This window comes from Trachemys scripta, chromosome 6, assembly GCF_013100865.1.
Source record: "Trachemys scripta elegans isolate TJP31775 chromosome 6, CAS_Tse_1.0, whole genome shotgun sequence".
Classification (NCBI taxonomy): Eukaryota; Metazoa; Chordata; order Testudines; family Emydidae; genus Trachemys; species Trachemys scripta.
In genome coordinates this window covers 17,779,632-17,794,110 of record NC_048303.1, presented here as the reverse complement: position 1 = coordinate 17,794,110, position 14,479 = coordinate 17,779,632, and the positions used below count along the sequence as shown (strand labels likewise).

At 39.5% G+C, this 14,479-nt stretch overlaps 1 protein-coding gene across 4 annotated transcripts in view; it reads right to left on the bottom strand.

Moving 5' to 3' along the window:
* The window catches only part of WDR7 (WD repeat domain 7), a 340,638-nt gene that overhangs the window by 187,987 nt on the left and 138,172 nt on the right, over positions 1-14,479 (bottom strand). For all 4 annotated transcript variants that reach the window (XM_034773718.1, XM_034773717.1, XM_034773719.1 and 1 more), the window contains one exon: positions 9,863-9,976. In XM_034773718.1, coding sequence (XP_034629609.1) covers positions 9,863-9,976 — 114 coding nt within the window. The remainder of the gene's footprint in view (positions 1-9,862; positions 9,977-14,479) is intronic.

Here is a 14,479-nt window from a genome sequence, read left to right as displayed (position 1 = left end):
CTCACGACAGTATACGAAGGAAGAACAGAGAGGGGTAGTGGGGGGGGGGGAGGAGGGGAATTCCAGGCACCAAAGGGATCAAGACATTTAATATCTACTAAAGATGTAGGGTGGGATTCCATAAGGGTTGATGCCATTAGAGATTTAGAGTAGTCCCTCCACCATCTTTCACATCAGCCTCTGGCTAGTGGATGTAATCCGCTATTTATTGAGTGCTCAGCACATTTTTCAAGCCCAGAAAGATCTACCTATTTATGAAGTCTACCTTCTGTATATATTGATAGTAATTAAATTACATGAGAGAGCAGCAGGTGGCTCTAATTCTAAAGAGCATAAAGACTAATGAAGACACAGATCACAAGGACCCATGTTAATCATTTTCTGGTTGATGAAACATATGTATATCATAAAAAGAACAGGAGTACTTGTGGCACCTTAGAGACTAACAAATTTATTAGGTCCACGAAAGCTTATGCTCTAATAAATTTGTTAGTCTCTAAGGTGCCACAAGTACTCCTGTTCTTTTTGCGGATACAGACTAACACGGCTGCTACTCTGAAACATGTATATCATAGAGGTTCTTAATTCTTATTGCAGTTTTACTTCTTGAGAATTTCTTTTCAAGACAATTTCCACTACAGTAAATTCTATGGATGTTTAAGACAGTTATCTTTACATTCCACATATCTCTATATTGCTTTCTTTGTAAGCAGCTGAATCTGTCAACAGAGGTACTGATGTAGTATCATGTTGTCTGTTTTTGACAATGTCAGTGACATTTGATCCTTTACCCCTGTTATACGGTCATCTATGTCCTTGCTATATTGAACAAGTGGTGGATTAAAACCATTTATACAGACACTGCAGTACAGACCCTCAAAATTCAGCAGTAGTACTCCTTAAAAGTGTATATGTACATTTCTAAATGAAAAAGAGATCTAATTGATGTTAAAATTATTTTGTTTCTCTTTTAGCACTCAGGGAAAAATATACACTAACATTTTAAAAAGTGTTACATTAAATGGAAGAAACAGTGCATTATATTGACAATGTTATGGTTAGAGGCAAATATATTTTGACAAATAGATATTTGATTTATAAACAAAGCTCTTGTCTCTTTCACAAAAAAGCTAAAACTATTACAGCTGGTTATCTCATTTATCTGTATTAGTGTCTTCTCTTCAAGCTTTCTGACATTCTAGATAAACTCATTCTGTTTTGCATAATTAGGATATACGGTGTGGGGAAGGGGGAAGGGTTAAGTGATCAGGTTAATACATTTTTTTTTCAAGTCCCCACATCTTGAAATCTACAATATATTTAGAATATAGGGTTTTCAAAGTCATCTGACTTCTATTCTGAATCCTGAAGTCTTGACCACTGAAGCCAGTGGTTTTTTTGCCCAAGTAGGAATGGTTATAAATTGCAAAATCACAATGCTTATGATTTGATCTAAAATGTATGTTCAATCCATGCAAAATTGAAACATTTTACTGGATAACTGCAATAGAGCAATCATTCCAGCCATGAAAGATAATGTACATAATACTACTGTTTTGAAAGAATATTACTTAAAAACATTTAAGTTCAGTATATTTATAAACAGATCCAATTTCCCTGAGGACTACTGTAAGTGATTTTTTTAAAATGCTTAACACACAGTCTAGTATATTAGTAAAAGTATTTTTTCTGAAATAGGCTTCAGCAATTTTTTTAAACTGCCTAAACTAGAATGTCCTAATCTCTAAAAGGATTGATGTGAAAGTGATCCTTTTAAAAAAATTAGATAAATGAAAGTGTTTGGTGAATGTCAAGTTGGACTGAAGAAATTCCTGTTGACTGACCACTGCATACTAGCATTACTTTGTGCAGCTGATCAATAGATATTAGCTTTAAAAAGACAGGCAGAAAAAGAAGCTGCATCATATTTTTAAGATGACAAGGTGAGGTTTAAATGGTTTCATTCAAGGCTCAATTTTATTTTTTCTTACTCCCATTCCCCAGTTAGAACTATTCTTTTGGGGAAAAAAAATATATTCAAGTGATCATAAACTTAATTTATACAGCTTTTAGCTTTGTCTTTCTACCTTTGTAAGTCAATCACTTTCAATATGTAAATGAGAGATTTTTTTGGTCCCATTTTTTTCAACTATAAATTATAAAATTATGCCACAAGTATTCTAATTACCTAACACAAATCATAAAATTGTACCAGTAGTGAACTAACCAGGAACCCTTACTACTTTTGACCAAGGCCCATCATTGCAGACGGACTTCAATCACATACGAGGGTCTCCTGGCCTGAAAATGCTGAGCGTAACACAAAGCAAAAGCACGCTCACGTCTTAGAATTTCTCCGATATGAGACGGTCCAATCTTCTGTCTCTTCCCTTTCCTCATAAGCTTGCTTCCCTTTCCCTTCAAAACCTTTTATCAGCTGCAACATTCAATGCTCACAATAGTGCTATCTGACACTACAGTAACAGTTTCAGGGAAGGAAGAAGGGAAACTCTAAGGATGGGAGAGTCAAGGAGTAGGAAAACAGTAGATAGGCAAAGGGAATACTGATTGAAGAAAGAGGTCTTTATTTCCTTGTGAATCTACAGTCTAGTACTCCTAACTTTCATTAATTTGTTTTCATTTTCATAATAGTAAACTTTCTATTAAATGTGGATTTAATTACATTTAGATATGCCTTAAGCATAACAGCATTTTTCATTGATGATTGGCTTTTATAAGAATAATTATACTGCTATTAAACAATGCTAGAAATACATTCTGCATATTACATATATTACATTTACAACTTATAATGCATACAAATTGGCAAAAATAATTATGCAGTAACGATTTCCTTTATAAAGGAAGAAAAAAAATGAATAAGCGTATTCCTTTTAGTTATTGTGAAAATCAGACAGATAATCAAGAAATCTACTAGCTACATTGCCCATAAAGCCCTATAGAACAAATGCTCCAACCATTCGATGCTCCCAAAATAAATGTACTCTTCTTGATACAGGTTTCTGTCAGCATGCCGATCAGATTTTTCATAATGTAATTTACATAGGCTTCTAGTCAATAGAAATAAATATAGTTTTCTTTTAAACCCTCACAAAATCCATACACAGCTCAATCAAGTCACACAAACTAAAGGTAACTTACACAATCTATAAACTGTGGTATCCTAGTTGCTTTGATGGTGTGTTAAGAAAATCTTTTAGCTATTTAAATTCTGAGGATATTGAATATTCTTCCTTCTTAATACACTGCACGTAAGGTGGCACGAAAGGAAAGATTCAATTCAAGAGAGCAATACTGTATATTTTGCTTATTTTTATGGCCAGACATAATATATTTTGAACTAAATACACCAGAACTCTTTAGACTTCATCAACTTTGCCTACAATAAAATCTACCAGTGGTGACAAGTTATGATGGTACTGTATATCTTTAACATACTGTAGTTCAACCTGCTGTGCACGGATTTAAACAGTGCTTATTTGTTCAAAACCCTCAATATCATATATAAGTCAAATAGTGAAAGATCAACACAAGACAATTCTTTAATTAACCATAATTGCTAAGAAATAAGCCATTTCATCTCACGGGCAGTAAGCTGAACATACCAGATCTTGCCAGATTTAAGACACTAGCTGAGAACATGTATAACGCAAAATAACTGAACAGGGTAAAATTTGCTCAGTAATAGGAATTTTCTAGCAAATATAATTACAGAAGACATGGCTATTTTGTTTCCATCTGCAACTATTATAGTACTATTTCTCTGCTTGCGAATCATTAAAAATGATTTCAGTTCCTCAAAGGCTTCTGAAATAACTACTAGTTACTTTTCAACCCACACTTCTTCATATGGACCTGACTACATTGGAGAACTTCTCTCGTCAGAGAGCCTATTAACAAGAATAAATTCATTCTCTCAACATGTTTATATTCTAACATAATAGGAGATAAATGGGGACAAAACAGAAGATCCCATGTTAATTAACTATATGTTTGCCACATGTGGATCAACCCCACACAAAATGACAGTTTTACAGTTGTCTAGGGAGATCATTAGGGTCCCTTAGCTTCTTTTCCCAGTGGAAAGGTTTGAAATACTTTCAGTTGAAAGAGGTTGTTAGATGGAGATGGGAAGAACCAAGATACTGGATTATTACAACAACAGAGGCTGACTATGTCCACAAGTTGCAATTTTACAATCGGTGATTTCATATATTAATAATAGAGGGCATTTTTTTGCTTCATAATTTAGCAGTCAGATCAGAAATGGAGATTACTTACAGTAACTGGAGGTTCTTTGTGAAGTGTGATCTCTCTCTGTATGGCACGCGTGTAGGCATGCATGCCATTTGCCTGAGTCTGGAAATTTTTCAAACCAGTGTCCACTGAATCATATATGCACAGAAGCTTCCCTCATGCTCCCGACTGAGGCTATAAGAGGGTCAACGCTTCTCCAGTTCCTTTTCTTACCACGATCCAACAGGATCTGAAGTGGAAGGGAAGGAGGGCGGGCAGTGGAATACAGATAGAGACCACACCTCCAGTTACAGTAAATAACCTTCATTTCTTCTTCAAGTGATGGTCCCTATGTGTATGGCACATGTGGGCGACTGGCAAGCAGTATTCAGATGGAAGGGAGGGTGTGAGGAAGATGGTAGCAGAAATGCTTGTAGTACTGCCATTCCTACAGCTACATTTGCAGTTTCAGCTTGAGTTAGACTGTAGTGTGTGGTGAATAGGTTGACGAAGCTCCAAGTTGTCGCTCTGCAAATCTCCTGTAATGGAACATCTGATAAGGATGCTGTGAAGGCCACCTGAGACCACATGGAGTGAGCTATAATACCCCAGGAGGAGGGTTCTGTTTGTTCTTTTGTAGCATTCTACGATGCATCCTGAAGCGCACTTAGAAATCCTCTGTGAGGATATGGGCTGTCCATACAATCTTTCTGCTATGACAACAAAGAGTCTCAAATTTTCTAATGGGTTTTCTTTGCAGGTAGAATGCCAGGGCGTGCCTGACGATGAGAGTGAAGTCTCCTGTCTTTGGAAGAAGCATGGGGTTTCAGGAAAAATACAGGTAAGTGTAATGATGTAGAACTCAGAAAAAATCATGGGAAGGAATTTTGGAAGTAATCTAAGGGAGATCTTCTCTTTGTGAAATACTGTATGAGGAGGGTCTGCCATCATGGCTTCTTGCTTATTGACCCTTCTGGCCAAAGTGATGGCTGCTAAAAACACCACCTTCATGGGTCATGTTGCCACATTGTGATAGTGGGTCATGGCACATATTGTGATAGTTTCAAAGAGCAGACCTGTGAGTGTTTACAGAACAAGGTAAAAGTCCCATTGAGGTGTAGGTTTAATGATTGGTGGGAAGGTCCTGATCAAGCCCTTCATAAATCGTACAGTAGCCAGGTATGTAAAGACACAACATCCTTCAACCGGAGAGAGGAAGGCACTAATCCCTGCTAGGTGCCCCTATAGTGAACTAGGGGCCAGACCTGAACTATTTGAGGAAAGGAGATAGTCTAGGATAACTAGAATGCCCACAGTATCAAGTGAATATTGGTGGCGATGTGCCCAGGCCAAAAATTGATGCCATTTAGCCAAGTAGCGGGATCTAGTAGAATCTTTTTCACTTTGGTTAAGGATTTCCAGAACGGGGTGGAACATTAGCATTCTATTTCCAACGTCCATCGAAATACCAGGCTGTGAGGTGGGGTGAGCCTTGGTTGGGGTGCTTGATTTTTCCCCCATTCTGGATTAGGAGGTCCTAAAATAGGCAGATCCTGATAGATAGGTGTGTGGACATCTTTAGGAATTCTGTGAACCAGAACTGCCTGGACCAGTAGGGTGCTAAGAGGAGGATGGTGGCTATGTCGCCATGGAGCTTCTGTTCAATCTGTGGTAGTTGGGACAAAAGGTATATCTGACATTATTTGTCCAGTACAGCAGGAGAGCATGACCGTGGGAACTGCAGCCCGTGGCTCTCCTGGAGTAATACATGGAAAGCTTTCTGTTCGTCTGAGGTGCAAAGAGGTCCCTTAGTGGAATACCCCATTGTGCTAATATGTTGGTTAGAACTGTGTGGTGGAGCTCCCATTTGTGGTCAGAAAAGCTTCTGCTTAACCTCTCTGATAGGAAGTTGTAAATACCCGGGAGGTATGCAGCTTGAATCGTAATGTGGTTTCTGATACATCACCTCCAAAGTCTAACTGTTTCCAGGTAGAGGGGATGAGATCTTTCTCCTCCCTGTTTGTTTATATAGACCACTGTGGTGATATTGTCTGATGCTATTTTTACATGGAGTAAGCATATGAGGGAAAGGAAGGCCTTGCACGCAAGGTGGACTGCTCTCACTTCCAGTAAGTTTATGTGTAGCCCGGCCTCTTTTAAAAATATAAGAACGGCCATACTGGGTCAGACCAAAGGTTCATCTAGCCCAGTATCCTGTCTTCCCACAGTGGCCAATGCCAGGTGCCCCAGAGGGAATTAACAGAACAGGTAATCATCAAGTGATCCATCCCCTGTGGCCCATTCGCAGCTTCTGGCAAACAGAGACTAGGAATACCATCCCTGCCCATCCTGGCTAATAGCCATTGATGGACCTATCCTCCATGAACATATCTAGTTCTTTTTTGAACCCTGTTATAGTCTTGGCCTTCAAAACATCCTCTGGCAAGGAGTTCCATAGATTGACTGTACATTGTATGAATGCACACAGGGTCCAGGTGCCCTGAGCATTGTGGTAGTCCAGGTGAACACCCCACCCTGTAAGGGAGGCATCAGTCAGGATGGTGGCCCTTGCTTGGTATGGGAGGGTTGAAGGGAGTTCCACCATGAATTTGTTTGGGTTAGACCACCAAGCAAGGGAGGTCATAACTCTGGTGGGAACTGTGACCTTGGAGTCAATGCGATCCCTGTGTGGTTGGCAGGTCGAATGGAGCCAAGCTTGCAGGCACTGCAAGTGGAATCTGGTGAACGGCATCATGTAGGTGCATGCAGCCATGTAGTCTAACAGAGAAAGACACCAGCGCACCATAGTTTGGGGGTGATGCAAAAGATCAGCTTGCTAATGGTATAAAACCTATCAATGGAAAGAAATGCTCTTGCAGAGACTGAGTACAGCCATGCTTCCATAAAAGTTATTGTCCTTGGGAGGTAACAAAATGTACTAACACCTAAAGTAGAAAGAAGGTGCTGAAGAGGTCCCATTGCTGACATGACTTCCTGATGAGATCAGCCCACTAGGAGCCAGTCATCCAGGTATGGAAATACTGTATAACCCTGGCATTGCATCTGGGCTGTTACCACAGTGAAAACTTTAGTGAATACCCTGGGGGCTGTAGCGAGCCCTCAGGTAAGGACATGAAACTGGTAGTGCTCTTGGCCAATGAAGCACAGAAACTTCCTGTGAGACGGGTCAACATCTATATGGACATATACATTCTTCCTGTCAAGAGCTGCAAACCACATTCCCTCCTGAAGGGAGGGGATTATAGATGCCAGTGCAATCATCCTGAATTTCAGCTTTCAAATAAAGGTGTTGAATTGCCGAACGTCCAGGATGGGTCTCCACCCTCTGTCTTTTTTGGAGATTAGAAAATATGGAGCGTAGAACCCTGTGCCTTGATACTGAGGTGGGACACATTCTATTGTCCCCCAGCGTAAAAGGTATTCCGTTTCCTGTTGATCAACTGGTGAGATCCCTCCCCGAAGAGGGATCAGGAAGATGGTTTGTGAGGAGAGAAGAAAAGAAACTCTATGGAGTATCACTGATGGATAATCTGCAGGACCCAACTATCTGTGGTGATCTTGTTCCAGCTGTGGGTAAAGAAAGTAAGATGGCCTCCAAAGATGACAGGAGAAGAAGTAGGTGCCATTGAGGGTGGTATGCAGGTCTCGACCTGCATGTCAAAAATGACTGTTGGCCTGTGGTTGGGAGTAAGTGGAGGCTGTGGCAGTACAGGGAGCCATGAAACGGGACCCCTGAATTCTCTGTCATTTATGCAGAGGCTCAGGTGGACATATGGAGCATGCCACAGGGGTGGTCGTGGTCTAAAGGGCTGTCTCTAGTGTTGCCTCTGGGGGGACTGGAGTGTAAATCCCCAGGGATTTCAGAACGGATCTTGAGTCTTTTAGAGAGTGCAGGAATTCATCCATCTTTTCATTAGAAAGTTGGATTCATTGAAGAAGAGGTCTTGGAGGTGTTTTGGATCTCTCTAGGAAAGCCTGATGACTACAGTCACGAGTCCCTTCATGTGATCAGTTCTGTGGCCAAACTTCTGGACACTATCTGCAGCACCTATTGCAGCCTGGAGAACCAACTGTGCCACTAACCTCATATTTTGCTAATAAAACTTAATAATTAGCTATACAAAATTGAAGACCAGCAGAAGAGAAGACCTTCCTATCCAAGAGATCCAGTCTCTTTGAGCCCTTATCTGTTGGGATGATTTCTGATAGTGCGACCAAGCTCTTTCCATAGCTGCCTGTATTGCCAACAAATTGGGGCAGGATGGGAAAAAAGTCACCTCCTTTGGTAGGAATAAAATAATATTGGGGGGGGGGGCAGGTATACAGTCACAAGATATTGGTGTGTGCCAAACTGCTAAGGTCAGTACTAATATAGACATGTTAATTGGAAGGGCCACCCTGGTCGGTCCCTGTGGTTGCAAATTGTCCAAGAGATGGTGTTAAGGGTCCTGGACCTCTTCTAATGGGATCTGCAAATTGTTAAGAGATTCCTTACAACAGTTCCTGATATTGATGGTGGCCATCTGATGCAGGAGCGATGTCGTCATCTGGAAATTATGAAAAGGCACCCATCGGAACTGTTGGTACAAATGGAATTTGTTCCAGCTCTTCCTGCTTATACACGGATGGAATCATCTGACGAGAGGGGGAGGAGTGGTACAACTCCTGACTGGGGTTTGGGCACCTGCCACAGAGATCCCAAGGGCCCCAATATAGAGGGATCCATTAGTCGTGGTGGCCCCCAAGGGAAATCGGTACCAACTATCCCCGGGGGGGAGGGTCATATCTGGAGGGATGGTAAGCATAGCTTCTCAACCATCTTCCAGGACCAGAGAGCATTTCCTCCTACTGGGACTAGGTGGGAGGTGGGGGGAACAATACTATACAATAACTAATAAGCTAAGATATAAAACTATGTACAAACATCTTACTTTATACAGGTTATGCACAGAGTGAAGGAGGACATGATTCCAACTTAGGACATGCGGCAGTAAGAAGGAACTGGGGAGGCATCGACCAACACTCGGTTGGGAGTACGAGGGAAGCTACTGCATATGTGTGTGTCAATGGACACTGCTTTGAAGAATTTCCAAACTGGGGTGCATGGCATGTATGAGTACTCATGTGGAATATACATAGGGACCATCACTCAAAGTTGAAGTTAACATTGTCAGGGCATAATCAACATGTACCCCATCCCTGGAAGCAAAGTATGCAAATTTTCAGCCTGTAATATTAAAGTTTGTCTTATGCAATGATCTTCCTCATGCAACACAAACATTTTCTTTTTAGCAATACTTGTAACCAAGTACTTTGTACTTCAGGATAATTGTTGCTTGACAGTAAATTTTATCCTAATTCATAATTTCAGATTCTATGTTAAATATAAAAGATCACTAGATCCAATTCACAAATATACAACATACTAAAAATACACATTCAAATTATACTTTCTTGGGAAAGGGTTCTTAAAGAGTTTTGCTCAAATTCATGTTCCCTCCAAGCAGACACTAGCCTAAAGGATTTAAAAGGAATGGGACAACAATAGGAATGTAGTGGTATCATTAAATATATTCATGCTCACCTGCTGTGATGTCATCATCAACAAGATCATGCTCTTCTTCCTGAACTTTGACTTCTGACCCTGATGAATCTGGACTTGCGCTACCAGTTTGAATGGCTTCCGCTGTCACTCCAGCTGAAACAAATTCAGTCACATTAAAAAAATGACTATTTTGTTTTTAGTTGATCTTTTTTTGGAATTTATAATCACAAACAAGCTTAATTTTCTCCCACTAGGAATTGCCAATGCTTTGAAATAATACCTTTATAACTCTTTCTGATCAGCACTAAGGAAAGTTTCTTTCCAATAAAATTTCAAATTTTCCTTCCTTTTATATTAGCATATAGAAGCAGGTTTAATATTGAGATTTGAAGGCAAAATATAGACACACCTTTAGCCTTCTTTAAAATATATTAATATCAGATTTTTTTTCTAAGTGTGACAAAATGGTATATAATTTTCTATAAATATAAACATAGGAATGATTTCTCCTAAAAAGAAACATTAAAGGCATTTATATATTTCTTGTACATCTGATGCAATTCAACAATAAAAAGGATTGGACATCTACATGGATAATGAGAACATTGAGAATTACATCAGAAAGAATTTTTAAAAACTAGAGTTTGGAAGTTGTGTGGAATCTCATGCTTCAGAGCACGACAACTTCTGGCTAATATAGTTTCAAAGAAATAGCCCTTATGGGCAAATTATTCAGTAATTGCCCACGTGATGATTTTTTGGGGGCGGGATTTTTGGACTAGTATCTGAAGCCATTGTCAAAGGCAGGATACTGGACAGACAGATCACTGGTTTGGTTGGATACAGCAATTCCTAGGTCTCTGATGAAAAACAAAACATGACAGCCCCACTGTGGTATACTCTTGTGTAAAAAAACATTTTACACACACACACACACCCACACACCCACACATAAAAACAAAATTCTGTGTCAAAATATTAGTTCAGCTGTCATAATAATATGATCAGGAGCACCATGAAAAAATTAATTTCTAAATCCAAAGTACAAGAAAAAGATTTCTCCATAAGTGGTTGTCCTTAAATTGAAGGAATGGAGTAATAAAAGAAGGTAATGAAAAGACGGAGGACGGAACACACAACCAAATCAGTAACAGTTACTAGTATCACTTCACTAAGCCTGCTAGTAGTGATCATGTTAAGACCACCTAAATTAATAGCTTTGGAACACAGTACATTATTAAAAAATAAAGTTTATAATTTTATCTTACCACTATCACAACTAATGTACACCACAGTTCATAACTTTAACTCTGCTCCTCTAGGGATGTGAGCATTTCAATGCTTCCTTTACCAGACTACCCATTCCAAACACATCAGACTATCTTTCAGCCTTCTCTCTGGCACACATCCTTCATCAGAATATCCCCTTTCCCCCCAAATGTTATTAGTTGTGCAGATTTAGTGCAATAGTTTGGTGTGTTGCGAGGGTTTAGTCTGGTAAGGAGGTGCTGGAAGGCTGGCATTACTAGCGGGACAAAATTAACGTAGTTTGTGATGTACAGTAATTGTGGAAGTGGTAAGGTGTATGAATGAGTGGAAGATTAGAAAGCATATAGGAAACTTGACTTTTCATTTCCTGTGAAGCAACCTTAACAATGCTGGTGAACTTCCATATTTTAGAAAAAGAGTTTAACAGTGGATGTCACATCCCCATGCAAATCTACACGATCCCGATTTCTCTCTTCACACCAATGATCCCCCCAGCCAAAAGATGGGATCCTTGGGCAGCACAGAGGAATTCCCCGTGATGAACCATGGGGAGTTTGTCAGACAGAGGTGCTGGCTTTGTAATGGAACTGGGAGTGCTACTTTTTAAGGGCTCTCTGCCCACCAGATTGTCCCTATCCTTACACCTTTTAACAGCTAGGACAAGAAGGAAGGCTAGGACTAAAGAGAAGTGATAATTGTATTGAGGGACATAGAAGCAGTATTGCCAGATACATGTATTCAAAAGTCAGGAATTGGTTCCCCCAAATCATGAAACGGGCTTAAATATAATGAGATTTTAGCGGGGAAAAATTCATCTGCCTGCTAATTTTTGAGCCATTAAGGGGAAACTGCCTACACCCAATTTGTGAGTTATCATTTGACATTCTAAATTCAACCATAAATGCAAAAATTTGAGCCTCTCCATTTGGCTTTTGGGAAATGACTCTACTTAACCCTATGGTGAGTGAGCTGCCATCCCTCTCACTCATCGCTATCCAGTGTCTTCCCAAATCTTCCCTGCTATCTCAGGCAGTCTTCCACTCCATTTGCATTCTCTCTTTCTTACTACCCATTTTGCAATATCTACTCAAGATCAATTTTGTGTAGATACATATTGTTTTAATGATGCACATCTACAACAAAAAACTAGAAAGTCTCACAGATTACAGATAGAAACCCACTGCAAACACTTCCGGTTAATGATCTATTACACAAAGCTAAACAAAAACTACATAGAAAACTCAAAAGACATAATAAACTTTTTGTAGAATTTACAACAGAAAGATCAACATGTAGGAAACCACCTTCCCTCCCAGGAATGCATGCCCTAATTTCAGCCTCTTTGAGAAGTCAACCTTAACTATGGAGTCACAATCAAACCCTCCATAAAAGAGCACCACCCCACACCTATTAGGCTATATAAATAATCATAATAACCTATGCACTGAATAAACAAAAACATATATGAATACACATCTCTACTGAGTCAGAGAACACATTGGTCCTCTGCATAAAGGCAAGCAAATAAAACCATTCTGCAACAAGGAGCTTCATAAATTCCATCTTCTGCATGAAGCAATCTAGAATATGGTCCACTTATTCCTAAGCACTCTATGGAGAACCCACTTGCCTACATTAGGATGTCAGCAGGCACAGCAAACATGTTTGATGCATCCCCCAACATGACTCTTAAGACCCCAGGGCTAGGCAGTGTCTGCAATTCTTCCATGTCTTTTCCCATCCCAGGAAGAGGATAGATTTGAATGGTTGCTTAATCCTGAAAAATGCATTAGAAAGCCTCTTCGGAGATGGAAGCTCCTCCTCAAGTAAGGTACAGTCTCTGTGGGTGTATAACTGGATAAGTTATCAGAAGCTTATGGTATGGTGGCCCCAAAAGGTAACTTTTTATTGGATAGCACCCTTAGTGAATACTGGTTTGCATAAGCATTATGGCAACCATGAATCTGTCTGTCACCAAAAGGAGGGTGATGTTCCATTTGATATGTGCTACAATACCTAGGCTTAATAAGGATGAATAAAATGGACAACATTAAAAGAATGCCCAGGCATGTGTTGGTTTACATCAGATATACAAAAAAATATTTCTTCCGCTCAATGAAAATCCAGTAATCAGGAACATGTACTCCTGTACTCCAGTGCTTTCTAGATAATTGCTAAAAATAACACCTAAAAAGTATGTCTTAAATATGTCAAAAATCTGAATGCATGTTCAAAATAAGCCAAATAAAATACTAAATCTAATGGAAAACTTATTTTACTATGAGTGATTTCACCAATGTGTGATATCCAATAAGTGTATTAATCATAGTATTAAATATAGCTGTCTAACCTATTTATCATTCACTTAAATACATTAATATTGTGCAATGCAATATTATTTTACTTGTATTTTTCTGCTCTTATAACTGAAGTCTTCCAAAAGTAAAAGGATCAAGCACACGTATGTTAACGTACACCAAAGACCAATTAGTGAGCAACAGGTTGGGGTGCTTTTGAGATCACCAGGTGATGCCAGCTCATTCAATATCATCTGTCACTGTCTTCTACTACTTCTTCCTTGGCTTGTCTCACTTTCTCTTTCCTCCTTCAGATATCCAGTTCAATGCTTTCTTAGCATGTCTCCCATCTTCCATTCAGTGTACAGGTCCCAACCATCTGAGCGTTCTTTCTTTGATATTTTCTAACATGTACTGCTCGATCAGGTGCATTACTCTCACATACACTCTTTTTGTTAGCCACTACCATCGGCCAACTCTCTGCTCTGTACAGTGGTGTGCTCTGTACAATCTGACCTTTCGTTTGGTGTGGAGATCTCTAATTGATCAGATGTTGTTCATCCTTCCAAAAGTGGTGTTTGCTTTTCCTAATCTAGTATGAATATCTTTATCGCAGTCTCCTTCAAATGTCATCACTCTTCCTAGACAACAGAACTGTCTGTTATATTTCTTTTCTGTCCACATATACCTTGGCATCAGTTTCCTACCTTCAAACATCTTTATTTTCTCTTCATTTACTTTCAATCTAATAAAAAGAACAGGAGTACTTGTGGCACCTTAGAGACTAACAAATTTATTAGAGCATAAACTTTTGTGGACTACAGCCCACTTCTTCGGATGCATATAGAGTGGGTGGGCTGTAGTCCACGAAAGCTTATGCTCTAATAAATTTGTTAGTCTCTAAGGTGCCACAAATACTCCTGTTCTTTTTGCGGATACAGACTAACACGGCTGCTACTCTGAAACCTTTCAATCTAATGTTTGCTGCTTCCTGTTCTACCTCTGATGAAAGGACAACCATTCTGTTTCACTATGTACTCAGTAAATCAATGGCGAGTCACTAGTTTCTGTTACCCATTTAAACCTGCAT